Source organism: Xiphophorus couchianus, chromosome 13, assembly GCF_001444195.1.
Source record: "Xiphophorus couchianus chromosome 13, X_couchianus-1.0, whole genome shotgun sequence".
Classification (NCBI taxonomy): domain Eukaryota; kingdom Metazoa; phylum Chordata; class Actinopteri; order Cyprinodontiformes; family Poeciliidae; genus Xiphophorus; species Xiphophorus couchianus.
Window position 1 is genome coordinate 9490438 of NC_040240.1, and position 27154 is coordinate 9517591.

The 27154-nt window shown below is 36.8% G+C and overlaps 1 protein-coding gene across 1 annotated transcript in view; it reads left to right on the plus strand.

Annotated features, from left to right (window-relative positions):
- Positions 1-27154, plus strand: part of calcr (calcitonin receptor) — a 67384-nt gene that overhangs the window by 25241 nt on the left and 14989 nt on the right. The window contains exons 2-16 of the mRNA XM_028037043.1: positions 8013-8080; positions 11644-11794; positions 13027-13134; positions 15786-15871; positions 15980-16115; positions 16205-16315; positions 16400-16512; positions 17329-17401; positions 17504-17614; positions 17729-17841; positions 21451-21616; positions 21706-21816; positions 21887-21999; positions 23037-23128; positions 24632-24758. Coding sequence (XP_027892844.1) covers positions 8036-8080; positions 11644-11794; positions 13027-13134; positions 15786-15871; positions 15980-16115; positions 16205-16315; positions 16400-16512; positions 17329-17401; positions 17504-17614; positions 17729-17841; positions 21451-21616; positions 21706-21816; positions 21887-21999; positions 23037-23128; positions 24632-24758 — 1656 coding nt within the window. The 5' untranslated portion in view covers positions 8013-8035. The remainder of the gene's footprint in view (positions 1-8012; positions 8081-11643; positions 11795-13026; positions 13135-15785; positions 15872-15979; positions 16116-16204; positions 16316-16399; positions 16513-17328; positions 17402-17503; positions 17615-17728; positions 17842-21450; positions 21617-21705; positions 21817-21886; positions 22000-23036; positions 23129-24631; positions 24759-27154) is intronic.

Here is a 27154-nt window from a genome sequence, read left to right on the forward strand (position 1 = left end):
CAGAAAAGGGGATCTTTGACTAGGCCTCCTTGCACAACCCCACTGGACTACTTGGGACAAATTACGTAATGCCAAGGACAATGTACTTTATATTGTAGAGACTTCCCTTATTTAGCACCAGAATCAAATGGGTAAATTGCCAAACCTCTGCAGAACTTGGAGACATGCTGAGAAAGCAATTACACTGATAGAATCAACACCAATGTTCTCAGCACCTATAGAAGACAAACAAGCCCTCAGATGAGTATGATGAGTATCATAGGTCCTCCATCATACTTAATAGGTGGACATATAAATAATAAAGGACATATTGATCCTTTATTACGCATCAAACACACCCGATGTGTGTGCTGCCCTAAAGGTGTTCATGAATCTAATCTTACCAAAGCAACCAACTGCAGATGAAATCTCAGTAGCTTTTTACAAACTCAACACTTTCCTTGTGTTTGTTCTTTTTTTTTTGCTGACATGCCTTCTAAAATAATATCTAGAAAGCCCCTTCAATGAAAGTGACTTCACTATCCCGTTACTCTGTGTAGTTGACTAAAAGTGAGCTTTTTTTAACCAACCTTACCATCATCTGTGGTGGCAAGATTGCTTTTGAACAGATACATTTTCAAGAGTGTCGTTATGCTGCTGCAATAAAAACACATTTCATTTATAGGTCTCAATGTCAGTAGGTGAGGCAAATGATCATATTTCTAAAAATAAACTGAGGAGTATCTCAAACATGTTGGAGTTTAATATTCCCCTTTGGAAAGTGAGGAATTATTCCATATGGAGAAGAAGCAGGTTATTCTTGTTTTTGTGATTAAACATGATTAGCAATAAATTTACAAAAATATGAAAGTCAAAACTAACATAAAAATCTTATTGAATGTTATCCCAGGTTAATTAAATATAATTCCAGGTATGAATTATAGAAAGGGAAAACCACATTTCATTCTATGCTTTCGGGTTATTCTGTGTAGGACATATCACAAAGGGGGAACCCAGAAAGAAAGGCTGAAGACAATATATGGCAGCAAGGACCTATTTAAAGGATGTGCTCACTGCTCGGTCTGCTGGAATCTTCCAACAGAGTCTCAGAAGGAAGACAAGCATAGAAAATGCTGCTGAAAATAAGAAGGAAAAAGTAAGTGTACTGTGCAGAAACGCAGAGCTTTTAGATGGGCAGATTGTAGAAAACGGGAGGGAATGCAGGGAGAAGAGGGAGCAGGAGTGAAGACAGGAGGGAGTGGATGAGGGAGATGCAGAAAAATGAGGTGAGGGGGGAAATAGATTATAGTAGTAAAAGATATATGGAGGTAAAAATAGACCAGAGAGGAAATGAGAATGCAGAGAAAAGCTAGGTTTGGTTGAAGAGAAGCAGAGAGAAAACAACCCAAGCTTTTACCTTAATTGGAAAGAACAGTATTTGGTATTCTTACGCTGCAGATAAAAGCAAGAGCAAGTCGAGATGCAGATCTTTTGCTGCTTTCTGCGTTTATCTGTTACCCCTCAACCTTCAAACAAACACGGTCTCTTGGAAAAGGGATTCACAGCAACCCACAAGCTTAACGTGTGATTATCCAGCTGGATTTTGCACAAACAGAGAAGAAAACTCATCAGAGCACCTTACATAGCAATGACAAATAGGTTGAAAATATGTACTTGCCCCATTTAATCAATGCTGACTAGGCAATTAGCAGATTTATGACAAAATCAGGGCATTTGTCTTGGATAGTTGGAAATTTGTTTATCAGTGGGGTGTGAAGTGCATAGAACAAAATCTACAAGCTAGGAGAAAAGAAAGCGAAAAGCTCATTTTAAACACGTGGTAATCGTTATAATTTTTGAGTACATTTTGCCTCAGATTACTTAGTTATTAGGGAAAAAAATACTTTATACTTATTGACCCACTAAAGTGATTTTTTATAGATAAAACACAAAATTTTATACCTTGATTTTTACAAAAAACACAATTCAACCTGTTATCTGCTCTCCAGTTAGTCACAAAGTATCTAATCCTGTGGGATCAGCAGGGGTTTCATCACCATCGCCTGGAGCTCACCACCAACCCAGAAGACTAATCCGTTGGACAGACTTCTCCTGAACTTGACTTGTATACAAATTGAGTGAGTGGAGGAAAACATTACGCTTTAGGAGATTTACCTACCTACATTAATGACTTAGATTTGTCATGCAATACAACCAAATAAAATGTTTGCCAAACCTTTTTGGTTCAGATTTTGTTACTTTAAGAAAAATTAAATATTGAGTAAGTATGTTGCATATTTGCCTTGCTTTTCAATAGAATGGGAAGATGGCAGCACCATTTATTAATTTACTATTAATTGAAACATTATACTTAGATGCTTAGATGATAGATGTGTTTGATTCATACCCATGAATCAAGGTTGATTCATACCTAGGCTATTTTTCAATATGACTTTAAAATATTTAATTTTAAGATCACATAAGATTTTATTTAAAAATATATTTTAGATAACATTTTCTCTTTTGATTTTCAAAAGTCTTTTTTGTTTTCACAGTAAGAAACTGTAATTGATTACAGTTGATAATCTGAAAACATTTGAGATTAAATTAATTCGGCCTGTAGTAATTCAAAAAAATTGCTTAAATAATATAATTCCATATGAGAAATTTACAAATAAGACAATTGGGAAGCAATGGCTCGCACCAGTACCTATATGCCTTGTTTTAAATAATTCTTAGCATTACTGTATTGACTTTGTTTCTTGATCATGTAATTTGAAGAATTGTGCAAATGTTTTTCTATTCAGGAGAAATTTATGTACCAGCTTTCTGTGGTTAAGACCTGAAATGTGTCCATTGGTCAAGCTAATCCTCCTGATCTGGGATTGGTAATGCGACTCATTTGTGGCTGCAGATCTAATGCCTTTTGTGGCTGCTGAGCCAGAGCTTGTATGTGTTGAATCAGTGGGAAATCCACAGAAAATCTGATTTAGCCAGCACCTCCTCCATCACTGATGTAATGTCAGCATAAATGTATTATGTCTCTGGCGCATGTGACCACGACCTAAACGACAGACAGGCAGTCCTGTCTGACATTACCAGACTGATGAATTAATGGCAGATGAAAGAAAAGCGAAAAGACAAAGTCAAAAGCTGAAACTCAAAACTTAAATACAAAAGTCTTATAAAGTAGTTTATGGTAGTTATCGGCGACCTTAAGTATTTTAAACAAAGCATCATGTCCAAAAATAATTATAAATACTTTGTTTAGTTGTATGCAGATATCCATTTAATATTTACAAGGTAAATGAAAATTCCATTCTTTAAATAAAGTTGCCCACAATGACATAAAAACTATGATTATATTCAATAAATTAGGGCATTTCAGAAAACTTTGTTTCATTTAGGATCTCAATATTATTAAGAATAACTGCAGCAATTCTGATGTTTACTTTAGTTGACTGTTGCAGTATGCTTCAAATATTTGTTGTTAATATTATCATAAAAGTGATGGGTAACTCAATCCCCTGGTACCCAATCCATGGTTATCTCTGAAAAGCCTTTCACTGGCTTTTATCATATTATCAAAATTATCTCCAAACAGTTTCAGTCATGGATGACCGTGAGAGAGAGCAGAGATTAATATACAATGACAATTTCTTATGACAAAAATGCTTCAAAACTCCATTTTAGCTTAAGGTTTTGCATTTTGTGCTGAAAGCTAGACTGTCAACATTTTATTTCAGTGACCCACAATATCTATTTAGTTAGTCAGCACTCAAACAGGAATTTCAAAGTGGCATGGAGTCTAAGCAGTAATTAATTTTAAAGCAGACTTTTACAAATCCCTGGTGTAAACAATTAACCTTCCCCTCTTCAGTAGCTTTTAGTGCTGAACGTTAGTTTACTTTACTCTATGGCCTTACTTATGTTGTTTTTGCTCGTCATCTCTGTGGAATGGGTTGGGTGTGGGCGTGTGGGTGTGTGTGTGTGTGTAGGGGGTGTATTTTAGATATTATTCACCCATAAACAGCCTTATGGTCTGTGTCAGAGGTCACATGTGGAGCTACTGTGTGAAGCTTGTTCTGAACTTGTTCTAGGTGAGAAACAGATTCTTTAGTAAAGAACATGAACTTGTGCTGAAATGTTGAAATGTTATGTGCTTCTTAATTTTTTAGATAAAGATACTAATCCCTGATAAAGACATTCAGGACCTTGAAAACTTGCACGTTTGTAACTGCAGAATGCAAAAATAAAGCTTAATAACATAATTAAACCATGCATGCATGGCAAACTGGATAAAGATTATTAAAATATTTTAAAATATATTCATATTTTATTTTAAAAGGAAGTGAGTAGAATATAAATTATTTTGATCTATGTTGAATGAAATCCAGTGTTTATAAGGTTCTGTTTTATAAAAAACATGACCTCAAAACTAACCACATAGGCCATGACTGTTATTTACTGCTGCACCCCTAATTATTAATAATAAAAGACATAAACTTTGAATTCAGATGCATCAGTCTGAATTTTGTGGCAGATCTTTAATGTCAAGAAGTCTGATTCAAGGAGAGTATGGAACAAGCATTTAAAATATTTATTTCTAGCCTTCCCCCTTTAATAACATTTTTACATCACCACTGAACAATATGGACCTCACCTTTTGTGTCAGTAAAAGGGATTTTCAGAGATGACTCTAAGCTGCACTTCAGTACAAATGTGTGTGTGAACACTGTTTGTGTTATCTGTAGGTAAAGAGCAATTATTTTCCATGACTATTTAAGGCTTACCAACCTTGGTTTGTATTTAGCTCCCCAAAAAATTATGCTTCAAATTTAACTAAAGGCCCCCTTCAAATTTAGCCTAAACAAGAGTAATGCTTGTATCACTCATCTCGTCAACCTCTGCCACCTTTGAACCACATTCGGATGCAAGCACACGGTTGATTGTGGTCATAACAACTTTTCAATTGTCAACACAACATTTCCTACTGTTGAGTTAAAGGCCACTGTTGTTGTCTTACATCTGAACAACACAAATTCAGAGGGGGATTGACGTCCATTTTGTACGTAGTAATCAGCGGCAACTTTAATAAAAACATCAAAGTGAGTTTTTCATTTGCAAACTATGAACTAAATTTGTTCCAGTGAACAAAAAACAGATTTAATAGCAACCAATGTTGGAACCTGATAGAGGCTGACTTCACAATTCTGTCGCCACCAAAGCAAAGATCCGATGCCCTCAGTGTGGCAGCCTGAGCTCAGCCTTTATAAATTTACCGTTTAGGTACGTGACACCTTTAGAAAATAAGTAATTGCTCAAAAGTATAGGAGACAGTTTTTACTGTTGCCAAGTGCAGGATTTATCCCCCCTTACAGGTACTCTTTGTGGTGGCTGTAATTGCAAACCATTATAAAACTTAGCTCTGAAATTCAGCCGCATGATAATTTTCATCTTTCGGTGTGAGACCAAACTGAACAGAATTAGTCACTCGCATTCAGTTACATGGACTTCATGGGTTTTGCAGTTTATCCTCCATGAGATGTAGAACATTTGTCTGTAAAGAGGCCAAGTAATTCACCTTACACAAAATCCTCTGCCTGCCTGCAGCTAAAAATTGACTAATGTGAATTGTTAAAGAATTTCAGAAAATCTTTTTCCCTGCAAGGAGATTGTTGATCCATTAATTTCCCTTGCCTTTAAATATAACAATATTTGTTCCCCCACAGGAAATTTACATAACTGCTGCAAAAAATAAGAAGAGTACACACAAAGCAGGGGAAATGACAAGACCAGAGGAATATTTAAATCCAATGATAGAGAACATCACTAGATATAAACAAGCATTTACTGCATTGAGTCCAAACAGGAAATTAACTTTAAAGGGTGACTGCACTCAGATAGAGGTGGCACTGATATCATTGCACACCATGATGGCTGCAACTGAAAAATGTGTGTTGTTGTGTGTATCACTTGTTGATAGAAGTGACAGCTGCATGGAGGAAGGTGCTGCAATAATGCTTTTTGGTGTATTTAGTGTGAGTCTCAGTGAGCGATTGTCCAGGAGTGAGGATAGCTTAGGTAGTAGCATCTTACTGAATACTTAATTTTAAAAAGATAAGCAGTAAATATTCCGTATGTGTTATCTTTGTATATCAATGTCTCTCTACGACTCGCTGATCTTTTGTAACACACTGAATTACTTTTGGTCTTATGATTAAAGCTTTGTTTTGGCCTGAAGATGGTTGTGGTTTATGATTGCAGGCACTAAAATGATCATGAATATAAATCGTGAGCAATTTCATAGTTCGAACGCTGAATAAAATGGGGGTCCCATTTCTATTGTCAAACTCTATCTCATTAAGTAGTTCTAGGTGTAAACATTGTCGTTCTTTCATCTGGCTTGGGAAGCTGGTAAAGAGAGGCAGCTAAAAATTATCTGAGAAAGTGAAAGGACACATTTCCCATCATGCACTAGGCCAAATAGAGCTCAGCCTGCAGCTGTTTGCATCTTATTAACTCTTGAGCACTTGTGTAACTCTAAAAAGTCAAACACAAATGTAAGCACCATTAGTTGTGCTTGGAGCTCCATTAATTAACCTGAGTTCTGCGCAGCTCATACTCATGTAAACAAGCCTATTATGTGTCCCTCTCTGATTCATCACTAACACTAGTCCATCACAGCCTGTCTGTTTAAAATTACTGTGCTGTAGATTAATAACTGTGTGCAATATTGGAATGGATAAAGATGAGTTTAAATCCATTGTTAAAACTTGATTGAGACTTCAATTGATTCTCTTTTTTAAAAATTACACCAATGTATGCAATGCTAATTCTGCAAAATTTGAAAGTGTTTCTTGCCAAATTTTAGGAATCAATACCCAGGAATTAACAATTTTGTAGGCCATCCTGGTAAAGGATGTGAAGCTTCATAAAAGTCTCAAAAATAGTCATTAATCACTGGCAAAATTGTTTAAAAACACCTCCAGTTGTCTTCAGCAAGCTTTGGAGATTTGCTTGGGAGAATTTCACTTGTAATTTGATGCTGCTATGTTTAAAAGACATTTTTCAAAACATTTCACTTGTGTTTTTAGATGAACTTTGGAAAAACCTATCACTAATTGAAATGATCTACTTTCCCAATATGTCATAGAAAAAAAGGATTTTTGAAAATTCTTTTTTATTTTCTTGAAACTGAGACATACAAAAAAACAAAGAAAGACAAAAAACTTTACATTTGATGCAATTTTTCCATCAACATGCTCAATTTTGCATTTTAAGAAAATGTCAAAACAGACATAAGGAAAACACTGTAGCATTGAAAAAAACCTTGGCTGCAGATGAAAACCCTCAGCCTTGAATTCTTGGCACGTGCTGTACCAGCTTTATTTGTCATCTAAAAGCTAAGTAGCCTACCATCAGTGTGCCACTGCTGCCAAGAGAAATACTATCAATAACTCTGTGACTTGCACACCCATGTCTGACTGCTGAAGTCTGCACGTCGAGTTGCTGTGACGGTGTTTGGAGCGAGTAGGCAATCCTTAGAATTCAGATGCTGGAGTGCGGGGTTTCCAGCAGGTTCTCTGTAAGCCAAAGTGAAAGTCCTGAGGTGAATTCTCAGCCCACATGCCTTTGCTGTTCTGCAGAAGCAGAGGCTCTGCACGCAATTAATGGGTCCTAACTATATTTGTCTGACTCCCCCTCTGTTTTTCTTCATTACTTTATAACCATAATTGACTTACTTGACGCTATCTTTTCATGTATGGATTAACATGTCACATGTATGTGTGTGTGTCTGCTTTTTAGATACATACAGAGAAGTGTTACATGTTCAAAACTACATTCGTTCTGCTGCAGTGTTTTCCATATCTTATGACTGGGTCTGTGGATGTTTTCTCTCAAGAGGCTTATTTCCTGATCTGAAGTAAAATCAAAATAACAAAACATTGTTTTTTTCTCAGTCATCTCATTGTAGATAAATTATTTCTCTAATAGGTTTGACGTGTTGCTCTTCTCTGTTCTTTCTCCAGAGACTTACCTGTGTGTGGAAGATATGAGGTGTGCAGGCTCCTGGTGGATTGTTTGGTCTCTTCTGGTGGTAAGCTGTCATTTGGCTTTCATTATTTAACTTTGCAAAGTCCTCAAAGCCCTTCCTATTTTATATCTCGTGCACATGTGCAGAGCGTTCAGTTTCTATTAAAGGGAGATGTAATATGTCTTGGTCGGATGGTTTCATTTATCAGCAAGAATCTCAATATCTCATGATTGCTTTCCACTAAGCGTTATGATTTGGGCTATTTAATTAGCTCAGCTTGGCTGGAGAAACTAAAAGATGAATGACTCGGGAGTGCATTTGTTGCTTTTGTGTGAGTAGTGCCTGGGCGCACAGGTTCTGATATCGACACAGAATTAAAAAAAGAAATTCCCATGCTGCGATTGTGGTGTTGCAGTGCATTCATTTGTTTTCATGTTGTGGACAGAAATTACATTTTGAAACTCTTAATTGCAGCCAAATCATCCTTAAAATAGTACTCCACAGTTACCAGAGAGAAGGCACAAGTAAGGTATTATTAGTGCTTTAATTAAATGCTCACCTATGTTTTGTAAAATATATTGGAATAAATGTTGTTGCATCAGATTATTTACTGCAAAATGACTACAAAAGTAAGGTAGCATAATTTATTTAGTAAATAAAACTTACACAATAATTAATTTAATAGTTAAACATTTTCATAGTTATCTTATTAGCAGTCATTTGAGGATTTAAAACATCTTCATCATTTGACTGCATGCACCAATGTTTTTATGAAAATGCACTAGTCTATAAGGTGTAGCATAAACTAATTTATTTCCAATACCTTATTGTTATCAGGATGGTCAATTTCCACCTGTTTTTATTCTAAATAAGTCACATACAGAAATTCACCAATTGCAGCTTTCTGAACAAATAAGTATGTCTATAATCTCTTAATTTTTACAGTCAGCATCCTCTTTTTTATTTATTTTTCAAAATTAGAAGTAAAATGAAGCATTCATGTTTTGAAAGATTCAGTGTTTTGTGTTGAAAAGTCGAGTTCAGGTTTAAGCTGTAGAGCAGTTTAGATTTTGAACTAGATGATAAAATCCCTGTTCATAAAAATAAAAAAAGACCCTCATTGCTTCACACAATAAAATTTATTGAGAGAATAAATGTGCAAAAATGTGGGGGTATAAATTACTGTCTTTTTCACTTTTCCTTAATACAGAATGTACTCCCCGCGGACCATTCCTGCCAATTTGCCCCCACTTCTTCAAAACTGACCACATACAAATGAATTTAGCTAAACTGAAAACTTGCATGTGTGTTCATAATATCTAGTGAAATTAAATCAGGAAGTTGAAGATGAAAATGTTGTTTAAAAGAAAAAAAAAAACCCCAGCAACTCAACAGATAAGTTGAGCCCAAAATTGTCCAAATCCCTGGAAGAGTTAGGTTTAAATTGATCTTCTAATTTGACAAGCATATTTGTTTTAACTTGTTGTAATATTAATAATTTTGAGTGGCCCAGTCAGACCGATAGTTGGAGTCTGATAGAGAATCTGTGGAGGGAGCTAAAAATGTCATTGATGGTAAGAAGGCCTGCAAGCTTTGGAACGCATTGTCAAAATGATAACAAATGGTTTGATTGCTGCCATACAAATAAAGATGTTCCCAGTGATTACTGAGAAAGGTATATGTTATTCTTGATATGTAATTTTTTTGTTGCAATGTAAATAGATAAGTCGTGTCTTCATTTGGCTCAAGGCTTTTTTCTTGAATAAATCTTCAGATCTATCAGCTCAACCTTCACCGCCACTATGGGGCTGAGTCATAACGTGTTCTCTTTGAGAAATGGCATTAATTAGCTTAATGGACTCTTTTCTAATCATCAGTAAAACATCCCAGCATGACACACTGCAGAACTACAAATCATGTAGGGACGACTTTGCTGTGCTTTGTCATTAAAAATGGAACTTGATGGGAGTAGTGCAAACAAACGTCATGGATGTCCTGATGCAGGTTACACAATAAGAAATTGAAGCTGTTGTTTTAACGATTACAGCTTGCAGCAAGTGAAAACCCAAAGTTTAGTTTCTCAGAAATAAAAAAAAAAAAGAACAGCTTTGAACTAGAAATTACGTGTTGCGTTACGGCTTAACCATTAATAGGGAAGACTGCTGAATTCACAGATGTTCAGCTGGCAGACACTCACACCCTCCACAGGGAGGATTAGCCACAAAAGGTCAATAATAAAGATAAACCTGTTCACAGAGTGCGTTATCCATGCAGATTAATAGAAAGTTGAGTGGAAGAAATAACCCTGGCCGGGAGAACTTTAAAGGAAAACCCATTTAAGGATTTGGAGCAGATTTATTGGGTCTGGATTGCAGCTAGAGGCAGTGTTTCAGTGTTCAAGCTGTTGGAAAGTAATTATGAGATATTGACATTCTTGCTGATAAATTAATAATCATCAAAACTAACAGGAAGAAAAAATAAATAATATGTAACTCTATGAACTTGCTTTTTAAACTTAACAATGGAAATAAATTGCTTTTCAGTTATTATTTAAATTTTGTTTAATTGCTTTTTAAATGCACCTATCTCTCTCTCTATAAATTTAATTTCGCTGTTTTAATTAACAACGTGTTTCAACATCAGACGCAACATTGGAACATTCCAGGTGCTTTACTTCTGATCGAATGTAAATGTTACTGTGGATTGTCATTTTACGTTGTTTTAAATGCTATTTTTATTTAACTCAGGAGGAATAAGATGCTGTAATGAAGGAAGAAATGCCTGACATGAGTTTTTTTTAAAAGAGAAAGAAGATTTTTCTTTTTTTTTCTGATATTGGTGGTGGCCTGGTGGTCGTATGTATGACGTCATTTACTTCAATGCTTGGAGTGACATCATATGTACGGCTGCTAAACTGCTACATGGGACATCCTGTTTTTGATGGTACGTTTACCCTTTTTTTTGTCTTTTGCAAGCTTTTTTCGTATCAAGAGAGGTAAGGACGTCACTTGGCTCCTTTGAAAAGAGTTGGGTTAAAGAAGCTCCTCAGTTGCGATGAAAGCTGGACATGATACTGGCAAAGTATTTAAATTCGTCAAATAATTCATGAAATGCAAATGCATAAGCCTGGCTCTCGGAGAGGCTTAGATTTTGCCCCCAGAAAAGTGAGATTAAGATAAGTCACACCAATATAAGTTCTTTATCCTTCAACGAGCAGCACGATCGAATCAGCATTTTCCTACAGCACCTTTTCATTTTACATCTACCTCCAAATACAAACAATAGGGCAAAGATATGATTCATTTGGAGAGAAAAAAAATCAGCTGCTTAACTTCTTTTGTGTGATCCGAAACACATTTTAATGAGTCACACACTTGGAGAGAGACCAGAATTTTAAACCAGAGAAATTGTGATCGGAACAGCTTTCAAGGAACTTTCCAGATGCCTTCCTCCATTTAAAATGCCATCATTGGTAAAGACGTGCATCTTTATTCAAGCTTGTTTTTCTGCAAAGTGAAACATTTGAAGACCTCGCTGCTGCTGAAGATGATTTTTACACTTTATTGTGTTCCTGGCTGTGGAGGGAATGTAAATGAGAACATATTTGATTTCTTTTTCTCCTACAGCTCAGGGAGGCAGCAGACGCTGGAACAATCGCAGACACATCACTCAGTCCTGGACTGAGCACCGAGATGGGACAGAGTGAGAAGGCGCTGAGCCAAGGTCAACACAGATGTGTCGAGCCGTCCAAAAGAGATGCCCAAGAAAACAGAACTGGTGAGAGGCAAACATCAAACCACTCAGAGACTGTGACAGATAAATGGTGGTTTGCAAATGCATTCATACCCCTTGAATTTTTATTCAGATTTTGTCACAAACTACTAGAATTTCACCAACCGGCTTTGAACAGCTCAAACTACGTTTTTTTTTTTTTATGTTCTTCCCTGCATAATTCCTTAAGCTTAATAAGATTGACTAGCGTGTCTGTGAACACAATTTTCAAGTCTTGCCACAGATTCAGAATCGGATTTAGGTCCCGCATGCGTACACTGAATCATTCTTAAGATAAACCGTAACGTTTTTGTTGCGATCCAGCCATTCGTTTGCACAACACCAGCGACCTGAGTAGCTCACACCGGCATCTTTTCAAACCAGGTCTCAGAGTGAAACGTTTCTGTAACAAACCCCCAGGGGTGTTACTCTGCAAATAACAAAAACAGTGGCGGATAGCATTGGGATGTGTTGTGCTACTTAACCTGTTGAGCTTAGCACAATTTCTGATAAAGAATATATGTGTTACATGAGCAGTTTGTTCATAGGAGACAGAGATGGGTTGCTATTTACAATCAGGTAGAAATTAAGGGTCGAAAGCGCATGCACATTTGACAACATGAAAAAAATTACAGTGCCATATAGTGGCCTGGCAGAACAACTACAGCTCAACTCAGGGTGTCTTGGAGGTGCCGTCTAAATGTGGAACTTCCCTCCCCCATCAACACCCAAAAATACCAGCAGTTTTCAGGCAGTGGTCTCATGCAAATGTAACCTTAGATTCTGACTTTGAGTTTTGGTGTTCAGACATGTCAGGGTTTTTGTGCCACACTTTTTCCATTTTCAAATGCTGGCTTGAACAGCACCTTTCTATATGTCCTAAGCTTTGGGATATTGTTTTACAGCCACATCCTACTTGATGATGCTGATCTTCACGATGTTACTGATGTTCTTTGACAAACCCATTTTCCTTCTGTTTCACAGCTGAGCATTACCACTTGCATAAAATCCAAGAAAACGTTTTTGGTTTTGATGAAAAAAAAAAAAAGTTTGAATTGAAATACTTTTGCAAAGGTGAGAGCATAACATTTTTTAAAGAAGGTTGGTGGTGATGGCAGTGGTTAAGCACAAATGATCTGAGTCCTTTTAGGTTAGAAAGGTTCTGTGGATTGTATCATACTTTGGGGAAAAACTCAGGCAGTGTATGTGTTTATAATTATACTTATTTGGCTCTTAAGGTCTGTTCTGCGCTCCAATGTGGGATGGGTTTTTGTGCTGGAATGAGACACCGGCTGGGGAATCGGTAACTCTACAGTGTCCAGATCACCCTGACCTCGGTCCAACCGGTAAGGTTTCTGCTTTTCTCACTAGAGTAGAGCAACCAGCTGGAAACTGGTCCCTGTTGAACTATATATGTATTTTTACACACCAATGCAGTGTGTGCGTGTCCATAACGATGAAATCCTCCAACACTTCATCTGCTCTTGAAACACTGATGTTTTCTGATTTAAGTTAGATTTAGAGTTTATAATTCGAGCATAGCTCCTTAACTTCTTTCAATGTCCTGTTTTCTCATAATGCTAATTCTATCAGGTCTCATTTTACAGCTACTTACTTTCACATTCCATGATGTTAGATTCATTAATCTTGTGTTACATTCTAACATGTCAAATTCTAAGATAAAAATGCTTCTGCTTAGGGCTTTCAAGCCCCTTCCTCTTACACCAGCAGGGATTTTTCAGTTGTCTGGTTTTGGGTCATCTTGGAAGTTTATTCAATAAAGTTACCTGCTCTGTATTGATCATAAAAGCAGCTGCAGCAACATGTAATTTGTTTAGTGACTCACCATGCCCTTGGGTAAAAAACAATATTAATGAATTGACCTTTCCATAAGTTTCAGGGATGTTTGTGCATTTAGCAGACAGGGGCACCGGGTTGGTGCTGGAGTAGCAGGTGTTTTCTGAAGAGTTGTTTTATTGTAAAATGTCTTATAGTGTATCTTACAGGTGCTAACGGACAATCCCTTTGCGAGGGCGTTCAAGTAGATGGCAGCTATTTTATTGAGCACTTTGCTGGCTGACAGTGACTTGACTTTGATAGCAGCGACTAGGGATAGTCAGTGGAGCTCAACGAAGTGAGAGATGATACTTAACATCACCTCTCTTATGTACTTGCATGCAAAGGATTAAGAGCTACAATTTACAGTTTTATTTCTGAGTGAACTTTGTGCAGCCTTTGTTTGCGAATGCAAATCGTCTCCTAAATTTCTGAACAAACCTGTCCAGTCAGTTCTCACCAAAAGCAAAAATGAAATAAATACATCCTTTTCTCTGGTTGGTGGTAGTAGAATAAATTGCTCTATAGTGTCAATATACCCTGCGTGTTTATACACCCTGGAAAGACATATTTTTGGATAACCTTAGTTTGATTTCAGTGTTCAGCCTTTTTTTTTCTTGTTTTAGCTGATATTTAAGACATAAGAAGTCATTGAATAATTTATTAAGGCTTGGTAGGAGGCACAGTCATATTGAAATTGAATCATATTGAATTGAAAACATTCATATCTTGTGGTCATAGCCTGTGCCCACGTTAAAAACATTTCCACAATTATTGGCGTCCTTGTTCAAGAGTTGAAGTAATAGACTGCAGGAGTACAATCTCAAACTGAAAATATTAATTTGAAAAGATTTAATCATTAATTGAAAACATTGCTGTTAATAACTTTTTGCAAATTTGACTTTTTTTTTGTGCAAATTTCAACATTTACCAATTTGAAAGCATACAATGTTGTTTAACCATTCCTTTTTAAATCTTTCGAAAAATCCTCCATTCTCTTTCGACTCAGTCTATGGGGTTTTCTATATGATTTAAATCTGTAATGACAATTATTTTATGGCTAGTGAATCATCTCTGTGTTGATTTGACCATATGTTTTGGATTATTATCACACGAGACAGGTCGGCTGCTTCTCGCAGAAGTTCTAGCTGAGTTCAAGCATAAAAACGTAACAAATGCTTCCTTGTGCTTCCTTTTCCCAACACGCCATTTAAATGACAGCCGGTACAAGAGATGTGCACATCAGATAAAAGGTAAATCATTATCAGATCAGTCAGGGTGGATAAATGCGGGCATTTATTTGAGCCGAAATAGACTGTGGACTTCGATTATGTAAGAAAGGTTAATGCTTGATTTGCAGGACTGCTGGTTTTCACAGAATGTGAAATTTTTACATTGTGGATAATTCGAGGCTCAGTAATGTCTAGCTGAAGAGATCCAGAGTCGGGTCATGTCATGATTTAGGAGATGCAACATGACAAAGAGAGGGGAGGTGAGGTAGAGGACAGAGAGATGAATGAGGAGTAGGTGGAGGGGAAAAAACAGGAGAGGAAAAAAGGCAGGAAAACTGGAGCCGGAGAGATGGATGGGGAGAGAGAATATGAATGAGGGAGCCGACTGGTTGTTTTTGTACGAGTTGGCTCATGAGAGATCCTACTAGAAATATCTGTGACTCTAAGAGTCCCCATATGGACCATTGGGAAGCTTGTACTCCCGATCTATTGCCGGGAGGGGATTTTATTTCGCGAGCAGTTGATGAGCTGTCACCTAGGACTAAGCTGTTGTTGCTGCCTCTGTCAGGAATAATGTGATCTCATTCTTGCAGCCTCGTCACAGATCTCTTGTACATGTCTTTTTTCTTTTTCTTTTTTTTTTTTTAAATTTGACATTTGAGAATTTGCCAAAAAATTACTCCAAAGGTGGAAAACATTCTGTTTGATGCTGCGTGCCAAAGTGAATTAATCATAGTTTTTCTAGTACTGGCAAGATTCGCCGTGTCAGGATTATGCCAATATGCTACTGATGAAAAATAACAGAGCGAGGCATCCAAAGCATACACTCTCTACTAAATCTCTCGCTGAAATAGAAAAGAAAAATAAATCAATTGGGAAAGTTACTGGTTGATTACACTGTGTGCCACTTCTTTTCTACTTCTCTGCAGAAAAAATGACCAAATATTGTGACAAATCAGGCAACTGGGTCCAAACAGGTTCTGCTTGTGGACCACCTTTAAAGAGCAAAATAGAGGTAACTGTTTAATGGATAGAAGCAATAGAAAGATGAGACAGCTTGTGCAACTTTTCATGTAAACAAAGCAGCTGCTTGTCATTTTTTATTTTTTTTTGCTTCCAAAAGGAAATTAGTTTTTTAAAGGATGCGGCAGGAGAGCCAACCACAGAAGCCATGTGGGTCAGAACAGAAAAAATTATTCTTGAAAACGAAAACAAATGCCTAGAGAAAATGAAGAACGCGCCACCTTATAATAAATCAGGTACTTACACGGTTTATTATTATTTTTTAATCCTACATCTACAAGAGGTTTAAATATGCTTTCATTATGTTTGTGATGTGGTGTGGCAGGCTTGCACTGCAGTAGGAACTGGGATGGCTGGCTGTGCTGGGACGATACTCCAGCAGGAAGCTACGCATCCCAGAACTGTCCTGATTACTTCGTAAACTTTGACCGCACAGGTGAGAAGCAACACTCAAGAGGTTTTATTTTTTACTTAAAGGAAAAAAAAAAAAATTAATTAATTAATTACACCTGCTTTACAGAACAGGCAAAAAAGTACTGTGGAGCAGATGGAGAGTGGTTTCGTCATCCAGCGAGCAATAAAATTTGGACCAATTACACACTCTGTGTGACAACCGATGACAAGAGGCCAGCGGTAATGTCTATTTATAAGAGATGCACTGATCACCGATTTTGTGGCCAGTTTTCATTTTTGGTTGTGCTTTTGATTTTTCTTTAAGAGATGGACGTGAAAAAATTGTTCAAAATGAGTTTTTTTCAACCTTCTTGTCATGAACAATCATTATTTGTTTCCTGTGCAAACAGCAGGGGCAACATCAATACCAGTTATAGTTCAGCATTCCCTATAAATTCATTTTTAAAATAAAAACAATAATTATAGGGTTGACCATTTAAAATTAGCTTCCCCTAGCATCTTATTAAGGAAAATAATAAGATGCTAGGTTTATGGTTACCATTACAAATAAGCACTGTGTATGCCTACAGATTGTACATCTTTTCTGTAAGCATTACATTTCCAAAAAGCTTCAAACGTTTCTAAATCCATAATTTTGGATTGCAGACATATGTTGGACAGCTCAAACAAGAAACCTGCAACTTTGTACCTTCCTGTTATTTGCTGTGAGCCTGGCTTTCCTTTGCTTTCTTCAGTGAATTTTAGAACTATCTCAACATGTAGCTGAAAATGTTTTCTTTTAGATAAGCTCTTATAAACGCCTCACTGATTCTACAAATAATTAACCTGAAGTCTTTTTACATTCACTGGTCAGAGAAATGTACTCTCTTAGAGTCTACAACCGCCTGGTCATCAGCTAAACTGGAAACAGGCTGATTTTTATCAATGGATGATGTCACAGTCCATCTCTTGAATTTATCACACAAGTTATTTTAGTGAAAGTCAGCCTTATTCGTACACAAAGTAAGTCATTTTAAAACTGTATTTTCTCCACAGAAACTCAAAGTAGAAGAAAATGAACAGAAATGTCTGCAAAAAATGAAACAAGACCCAGCACTCAACAAAACAGGTACATTTTAATGTGGTCTTTATGGGTAAAGCTTCACGTTTGACAATATCAACGGGTGTCCCTTCGAAACAGCTATTTAATGCTGTTGTGGGTTTGTTCAAGCGCCATACTGCAGTCGTAATTGGGACGGCTGGCTGTGCTGGGACGATACACCGGCAGGTACCCTTGCCTCGCAGAACTGCCCTGATTATTTTTCTGACCTCAACCCCACAGGTAAAAGAAATCAATTTCACTCTCCTACTAATCTGCTCATGTCTGCTCATGTATTCTAAAGCTAGAAACCACATAAGTGTTCTGCATAATAATAAACTGTATCCTAATTCCTAGCAATGGCTACAAAGTACTGCGCAGAAGATGGGCAGTGGTTTCGCCATCCAGCGAGCAGCACAACTTGGACTAATTATACGCTGTGTGTTGACGACAACCCGGAGATATTGAGGGTAATTTCCTCTTTTTAATATTAAAGTGACTTTCTTCACAGACAAGATCAAGTAAAAGTAAATAAACTGAACCTCCACCAAAGCATGTATCATCAAATCAACGTAGGTAAATGTTACCCAGAGACACTGCCATTATTGCAACCTACTTTTATCCCATTTTTATTGTTCATAGACCTTTAAATGTTCAGAATGCTAGACTTTACAAGTTATTCTCACTTAACCTAAAGAAACATCTGATCAGATAGTTAATGTATAAAACTTGAAGAGCTAAAAAGAAAACTATTACCCAAGGTAGGCCTATTTGGAATGAACTTAATAATTTTGTATAGCTTTTAAAAAGTCTGCTAGCTAGGTATTTTGCTACAAAATAAAGCGTCTTTTGATGTAAGCATAAAACCTGCACTGCATCTTGTCAATGTTACCTGGCCTTAAATGGTGTTGTGATAGTTAAAAAATGATGTTAAAAAAACTGCTATGTTGTTGTAAAACCACCTCGCCATAGGTGCTTGTATTTTATCATTTATTTCTAAAGGATTATCAGATTCACTACATGACTTCCGTAAAGCTTTAATAAATGTGAGAATGTTTGCATCGGGAGATGCTAGCAGTGGTGACAGGCTAAAGCTATCCTAGCTAGCTTTTCTCTGTTTTGATAAGATTCTGACTGATATTTGGTCAGAAATTACTATGCTTAGAACATTGTCAATACTTGGTTTGGTCCCTGATTTCCAGGGACCTGTCCTCGACTAAAGTCGTCCCCGGATTGTCTGTTATTGTAGCAGGTTGAGTGTCGACTGTTACCATGGTAACTGGGGGTAGAAATCGCGAGTGCGCATGCTGCGCCGCAACAACAGCTCTTACGGTAGCTGCTTGCACTGCTGTTAACATAGTAGAGTAAAAAGAAGAGCAGAGTGGGATGCCTTTTAAAAAGAAGACAACAAAGGTAGAAGAGGACAACCGACTGGGAGCCCAGCTATTCTGTCATCTGGTACGTGTGAATCGACTTATTTTATTTGGGCTGGGCCGATCCTTGCCATTATTAAGCTTTAGTTCAAGGTAAACCCCCCCCCCAAAACAACAACTAACAAACAAACCAAATCAAGTTTTTATTAACAAACAGAACAACAAAAAGCGAGATGAGCACAGAGATCAGCATGAGTCAGCGAGTGAAGGAGATTTCCTAACTAAATGATGACTAAAATAAAGCAAAATGTTTTGGAATTTGCTGGTGTTCTTTATATTTTCAAAGTTAGGCATGAGTTTGGACAAATGAAGGTTCCTCACAAAACTGAACGAATCAGTCACAGGGAACCTGAAATAAGAACTGCATGGCCTGTGAGATCATTTCTGTCTGTCACCAGCTTCTACCTCCAAATGAAAATAGTTATTTTACAGGATTTTTGGCGTTTCATCAGCTGAGGAAACTGTGTTAATGTTTATATTGTATTAGGGCGATCCCAGTTTCTCATCTAAAAATAACCAAATTCAAAAGTAAAAAAAAAAAAAAAAAAAATCGAATTCCCTTTATTAAACTAAATTTATTGGTTATGTCACACATTCTAATGTTTGGGGATATTATGACATTATGTCTGTAGTAAAATAGTGACTGACAGAAGAGGAGACAGGTGGAAAATAGAAAGACTGAGAAGAAATGATGAATGAGAGCAGAAGAAAATGGGAAAACTGATAGAAGAGTTGAAGTGAGAAGGAAAGTAGATTTATGGAAGGAGGGAAAAGGGGAAGTTGTTTGGATGACTAGACAAAACAAGCTGAAGATTAAATAAAAAGTTTTAAAAAATGCATCTAATTTCTTGTATGTTAAATGTTTTATTTTACTATTACCTGTGCACTTTCAGTTTTGCCTGTAATCCTTTCTGCTCCTATTTTATCCAGACCTGATCACCATGACTGATGGCTCTTCAGACGGAGGAGTCCTAGCAGAACCAGAGATGAGATCATGATAGCAGACTTCACTCACCTCACAAACACACTATATTCTTAACCACCACCTCCATATCTATTACTGCTCTGCTCTGTTTCTACTACTATTACCACTACAATTAACTATTAAGAAAACAACTGTGGATTAACAAGTTCTTGCTGTTACACTTGATTATTGTTGCTTAAATATGAATAAATATGTAAACTGTAACTGTCCCAGTTTTTTCATTTCATTTTCATACATTTAATTCCTCTTTATGGCCAATCTGTGTCTCGAAGGGAGTCAGTGGAATTGTGTGAGCCTGCTACTTTACTTGTTCTGACTTGCATAAACTATAAAGTATCTCCCAATTTGTCATGCATGGCCACCACTGAGCTCTCGATAACTAATGTGTTCATAGAATCATCCATTTCCACTCGTTCCATTTATTATTGATGTAAAAAGGTCTTGCAATGCATCCAAGCAGTCTTATGTCACATTTTTAGAAAGGAGCATCATTTGATGAAGCCTAGACTTCTTAGTTAGGAGGGACAGATTTAAAAGGGGAAGATTCATTTCGAAATTGCATTTCACCAACAGTTTTCCTGTGACCAAACATATGGGTGAAAAGAAAAAACAAAAACCCTCTCCTGATTTTTGCCTTTCCTTTTCTCACCATTGAATGTCTTGTTTGTGTGCTAAATGAGAATCCGAAGTTAGGAAGTGGAGCAGCTTTTGTTGCCAAAGAAACACCTCTTGAAAGAAGCATCAAAGTGACACAGATCTGAGTGCACTCCTCAATAAGACGTTTCAGGGCAAAACCAGAGTGAACTGAGGATTTGAGGCATGTAGATCTGTTTAAATTAGAGAGCTTTCTAACTAGACATTTTCACTCACAATTCTATGATAATTATATTCAACTGAATTCATACAGAGTCACATAAATTTGGTTCTGCCACAGAAGGAAGATTTTCTAAATAATTATTTCGATCAGGACACTCAGCTTAACCTGTAGCAGATTTGGATTGGATTGGTGGTGTGAAGCTTGACAAGTCTAAATATTGTTATATTTAGTTGTTTTTCTTACATCGCTCAAACTGCATTTGTTCAGTTTAGAACAATGCGGCTCAAGTGTGACTTGTTCAGGCCTATCAGATTAGATTTAGAGCTATAGATTATCACACCTTCAAGATTTCCTAACAAACAAACAAACTGGAGAATAGTCCTTTCATTTAGAGGCAAACTCATGTTATCATTAACTCCTTTCAGATTTTCTTAGTGTTTGTAAAATGCAACAAAAACATCCAAATCTCTGTTGACTGGACTCCCAGTTAAATAAGAAAAAGAACATTAATTTGGCGAGCAACCATCAGAACTTTATGTATTTTTTTTATTTCTCTATTTGGAGAAGCAGTGCTGCCCCCATAAAAAAGGCATCCCTGGCAGTGAGCCATATTACCTTTTTTAAAAGCTGCCACTGGTTACAAGTTACGTATCAAAACCCTTGGTATGCCTGCACAATTGTAACTACCTACTACTTCTTTTACTATAGTATCATTTTGGGAAATAATTTGCACAATGTGAAATTGGATTCTTTTAAATTTACATACTTTGTTGTTTAATTTGGTTGACATATCATCTAGCTTTCCTTGTGATATGTTAATGATGTAAACTTTCCTCAAATTTAGGCAACTGCACAGTTCTCCCGAAACACTGAGGTGGATCTCATCAGTGAAGCCACAGAGAGTCCAGAGGTCCAACAAAAGAATCGGGAAATTGTGCGGAGAAAAATCCTTGACAACCAGTACAAATGTTTTGAGAAAATTAACAGAGATCCACCTTACAACAAATCAGGTAGGGGAACAGCCACTGAAATGCAGTTGAGTCCTTTTTTTTTTGGTTCTTCTGTGAATCTGAGAGTTATTGTTCGGTCGTTGCAACAGGTTTGTACTGCAGTCGGAACTGGGACGGCTGGCTGTGCTGGGAAGATACTCCAGCTGGAACTTACACATTCCAAAACTGCCCCAACTATTTTGATGACTTCGACCCCACAGGTACGGCGCGAGACAGGAGTCTGTTTTTAAAGATCTGCCGATTTGATCATATTGATTTATTTGCTTTCAGAGAAGGCAACAAAGTATTGTGGGGAGGACGGGCAATGGTTTCGCCACCCGGATACCAACAGGACATGGTCAAACTACACACTCTGCAATGAAAACACTAAGGCAAAACTAAAGGTGATTTATGAGATCTCACTATTTTAAATCTACTGCATGGAGGCAGCAGTGGGAATTCATTTTTTTGTGCTCTGAGGCCTCTGGTAATTTTGAGTGTGGGTAGGTGGGAAGAAATAACATTTTTATGGCATACATAGTTGCTAAGATGCATTGCTGAGTTAAACTGACATTACAATATTGCAGCAATGTTTATTGGAGAACAAAGATTAAAATACAAATTGGTTAAATGCTCCTGATTTGTGTTTGTGTTCAGCTGTCTCCTTATCTCATAGACAGGACAGTTAGTTGCGGCAGGTTTTGTTTATCCAGTCAAGCAAAATTTATATTTATTGGAACAAAGCAATCAAATTTTTCACAGCTTTCTGTCCCTTGGGTTGTAAAGACAGAAGCTCCCGGCTAGAAGCCCAGTCTTTCTTTTTCTTTTTTTAAATGTTTTTTTTATCAGGAGCAACACCTGGCTGCAGTGTCGGACTATAAACAGCACATCTCTTATAAAACTGGACAGAGATGTCACGTACTGTACATTTCCAGCTGTGTTGTCCATAACAATACGTTTAGTGGGGTTTTTTTTCCAAACATGCACATTTGGAGACTAAGCTCAAACCGGCACAGGATTCTTATACATTTTGAATAAAATATATAAAATTAGCCTTTAATGATTGAGGAAAAAAAGTTCATTTCACTAATTGTTGGCCAGAAAACAGGTTTGAAAATGGTTACAGAATAAGTAGGACAACATAAGTTACATATGATTGTACACAGGAGGCAAGTCGGTGCAGCTGAAACACATTAAGGTGAGCCAGATAATCAGGACATCAGGAGACATGGAAAAACAGGCAGTAAAGAATCGGTTTAACTTATTTAGGCTTTTTAATCATTTTGAGGGAGTAAACTGGCAATTCTGTAAAATTGATCAAAAGCAAATGTTTCAGTGCAGCCTTCCAATGAAGGATGCAGCATTATAAAGTGATTATTACTTCATTTTTATCTCCAGCCTTTGTCTTATCTAACATAATGCCTGTGTTTTGTCCTTACAGTCGGCTTACATCCTGTTTTACATGGCTATTGTGGGCCATGCTTTATCCATAGCCTCCCTGCTTATCTCTCTGGCCATCTTCTTCTACTTCAGGTAATTGATTCAATTCAATATTGTGTTCCCATCCTGCATATATGAATCAATTAGGTTTAATTACCCATAGTTCTGCCCCCTAAAGGTCAATCATTTTCATCATCAAAAGTGGATCCCACAGACACACAAGGGCTACACAGGTGGTGTTGTTACTTCGTCAGCAAGAGGAATATTCTGGTTTCTGTAGTCAGCATAATCGTGTCCGAGCTTCTGACCAAAGCAGCAGAGTAATGGGAATTTAAATGCTCACCGCAGAGCCATACGCAGAATGTTTTGCAGTGTTGCTCGTTTTTGATTATGATTAAGATAACTGTTTCAGTAGCATCTTTTTTGTTTTTTTATTCGGTGAAACATTTTGTATTATGTAAATGCTTTCGATTTGTATAGGGTGTTAGCACTGCTGCTTAAAATTAAAATGGGATCATCAGCCTGGAATTGGTTGATTTCCTCATGCAGTACATTTAATTAATGTTCGTGTATAAATCTGCTGCTGTAAAGGAGTCAGGATGTCTGCTGAATGCATTGGTGGATTGCCTCTTATTTGAAACATATGCACCTGAGTGCATTCCTCATTACAAATGTTCACAGAGATGAACTGCCTTTTTTTTTTTCCCCCCAAAGGGGAAACGTCCCGCAATTAATTTAGATTCTGCCTAAATCCATATTCATTATAGTTCAGAATAACAAACCAGGTTTCTGGAAGAGATACAAAAAGTTACAGAAAGTAGGTGCAGGGCCATTTTTGTCTGCAATTTATTTTAGTAGGGAATTATCTGAATTAATGTAAATGTAGAATATACAAACTGGAGAAAAGTAGAGCAAATGAAAATCTAAGTTTTTTACTAGAAAATTATTACTTTTTTTTGTAATGATGAGGTGTCTCACATAAGATGATTAGCTCCAACAGTTCATGCGCAGCATAAATCAGTACACCTAATTTATGGTAGGTGCTTAATTCCAAAACTCAAAAAGTCACCAACAAATATCAAAATCCTTAAAGACAACTTTTCTTTTAACACAAGACTGTACGTATTTTTGCCAAAGCCCTTCAAATCCAGAAGTCTTCATCTCTTATTATAAGATCCAGATGTTTAGTCTTCGATGTGGTATCTGATGGTGTGTCACTACACTGCTCACTTATTTACAACTCTTAAGTCATGGCTGCCAGATTTCTCAGATAAAAGTAATCAGGTTGACTGTAGAGACAACAGATTAGTTGGGAATGTGATCCAAACACTTCAGGACAGGTGACAGTCTGGAGAGAAGCGTAAAAAATAAATAAATAAAAAGTAGCTTCACTTCAGTTACTTCTATTCACAGCTGAAAACTTACATGACACAGTTCAATAAGTTTTTCAATTAAAGCAATAAATGTGTTTTTTAATTAAGTAAAACCTGTCATCCTGTTTGATATTGATGTGTGTGTGTGTGTGTTTTTTTCATCACAATAGCAACTTCAGGTAGGTCTGCATATTGATGTCCGACATTTTATTGCATCTCACAGGAGTTTGAGCTGTCAAAGAATCACCCTCCACAAGAACCTGTTCTGCTCCTATGTGCTGAACTCTGCCCTCACCATCATCTACCTTGTCACTGTGGTCAACAATCCCAAAGTGGTGGCCAGCAACCCGGTGAGTCGCCTTAAATCAGAATATACTTGTTGTGCTATCAAACATTCCCATATCCTGTCATATTCAATAAATTAAAATGAGATTCATTTCTCAAATCAAAAGTATCTTTTGAGAATAAGTTTATTTTTATTAAGCCCACATATCTGTATTTTGTTTTATTTTTTAATACCTAACAGAAATAAAGGCTTGACACATATATGTGTGTGTGTGTGTGTGTAGTTTGTCTTTATAATGCTTTCTACTTAGTAAATTGTCTCTGAATTAGAATAACTTTTAAATAATATTTGTTGAATATGACTGAAAATGGACAACCGATACATAATTACAGCCATATTGCGTCCCTTAATGAGCCAAAAATTTTACACTTGGTCAGACAGAAAATACACTTGTGTGTAATGCTGCATTTTAATTAAAACATATTTTAATAAGACATCAGATATTTGTCAAGCTAATTAAAATGAGTGTTAATAATGTTTTCCTTGAAGAGATGTACAGATTTATTTCCAAAAATGTACTTATTTAATAAACCAGGTGACTGGTTGTTCTTCTGAGTGCTATCGTTGGTAGCCATAATGCTAGGTGTCTGTCATTTTAACATTATGCATTATTGGAACACAGACGTTTATAGAGTTTACTTGCTTAGCATCATCTTGTGTGTCTGATTTGCAGCAAGAGGGACTGGTGCACATTACAGAATAGATGGAATTATAAGTATATGGAAATATTAAAGCAACATCTCAACACATGGACCAGATAGGACTTTGACCACATAAAAAAAAGCTTGCATGACATGGGGATTGTTGTAAAACAATGAACAAGCAATGATACTTTACTCGTAATGAGCTAAGACCAGGAAAGTTTATTGTCAAGACTTGACAGCAGAGAAACATAAGCTACCTAGACCAAGAGTAAAACTTAGGTAAACTTAGAAAACATTTAGCTCACCCTTGTTAAAAAAAAAAAAATCTATTCTTTCACATGTTCTGGGCCAACATTGACCATAAGTTTAGTTATAAAGTGGCTCAGAGACAAGAAAGTCAATGTTTTGTAGGAGTCATCGCATAGGCCAGATCTCAATCCCATGAACAAATTGTGGTCAGAGCAAGACAGTCTACAAACTGACCAGTTCTGACCTAAAACAGGAAAAGTTCAGTCAAATTTCATCTAAGTTGGTGTGGAAAAAATGTGTGTTTTTATACAGTGAATGAAAACATCTGGTTTGAAAAAAATCAGTTTGAAAGATGAATAAATTTAAATCTACATAGCTTTATTTTTATATATATACTATTTTATATATATTATTTATATAATGCTTTTACGAATGACGTCCGTTCAGCTACTACATACCTTACCGAAAGAGGACAGCATTTGAAATGAAATCGCTTACACTTTCCTGAAGTAAAACATTATTATACCAGGCGAAATGAAATATAAACCTATGACGCATAACAGTATTGATATATTTATTGTGCCACGCTAGCAAGTTAAATGTAGTCTCTCCTCAGTTACACACCAAGGAGCGTTAGGTTTCTACATTCCATTCTTTTCTACTCTTGGAGTTTTGCAGCTTCACTGAAAGCTGATGTGAAGTGTGTGGAACTCCGGGGTCTGCTTAGGCAGAGGTAATAAATCTGTCATGTAGGAATGTCTTGCTATCAGGGTTGAACATAAATTTGTCTATTCGTCCTTGGAAATCAAAACAACGGAAGCCCCAGTAGCCAAATGCCCACTGCGCCTGCCTCTCAAAAGTCTTTGCAGAATTTTCTCCAAATATGAAAAAAGAATTATATCATCTTCGCTTTTGTTTTGACCCAAATAAAACTGCATACAATCAATATTCTCCAGGTTAATGAAACCTGATGAGATATGTCCTAGAACCCTCGGTTAAGACTTTAAAAAGGAGAAAAACGTGCCTCAACAATGTGGATGTGAACATTTAGCTAAAGTGGTTCAAAAAAGTAGTTCAGACGATCAAAGCGCTTCTCAAAGAGATGGGAATGCAGAATTTGGCTCACGTTCCTCCCCAATCCCATCTAAAGCATCTCTCTCCTGAAACAAAACAACAATTAGAAACACTGGAGACTGCAGAGGCTGCAGCTGGAACTGAGTAGTTTTCTGAATATGCTGCTGCTCGACTTCTGCAAATCTCCGCAACACATAAGCTTCATAAATGGATCCAAGAAGCAGAAAACACTGACAAACTTCGTCGTCAATGTTTCCTCACATTGATAATGATAGGTGCTGCATGTGGTGGCTCCCCTTTTTAAATCCCTCGCTGTCGAAATTTGTGAAAAAGAGGTTTTCGTTGAATCTGTTACTCTCCCATGTAGCATGGTCAAGTTTTGCCGCTGCATGTCAAAAACGAAATTAGTCACTGCGGCTCTGCTTCTGAAAAA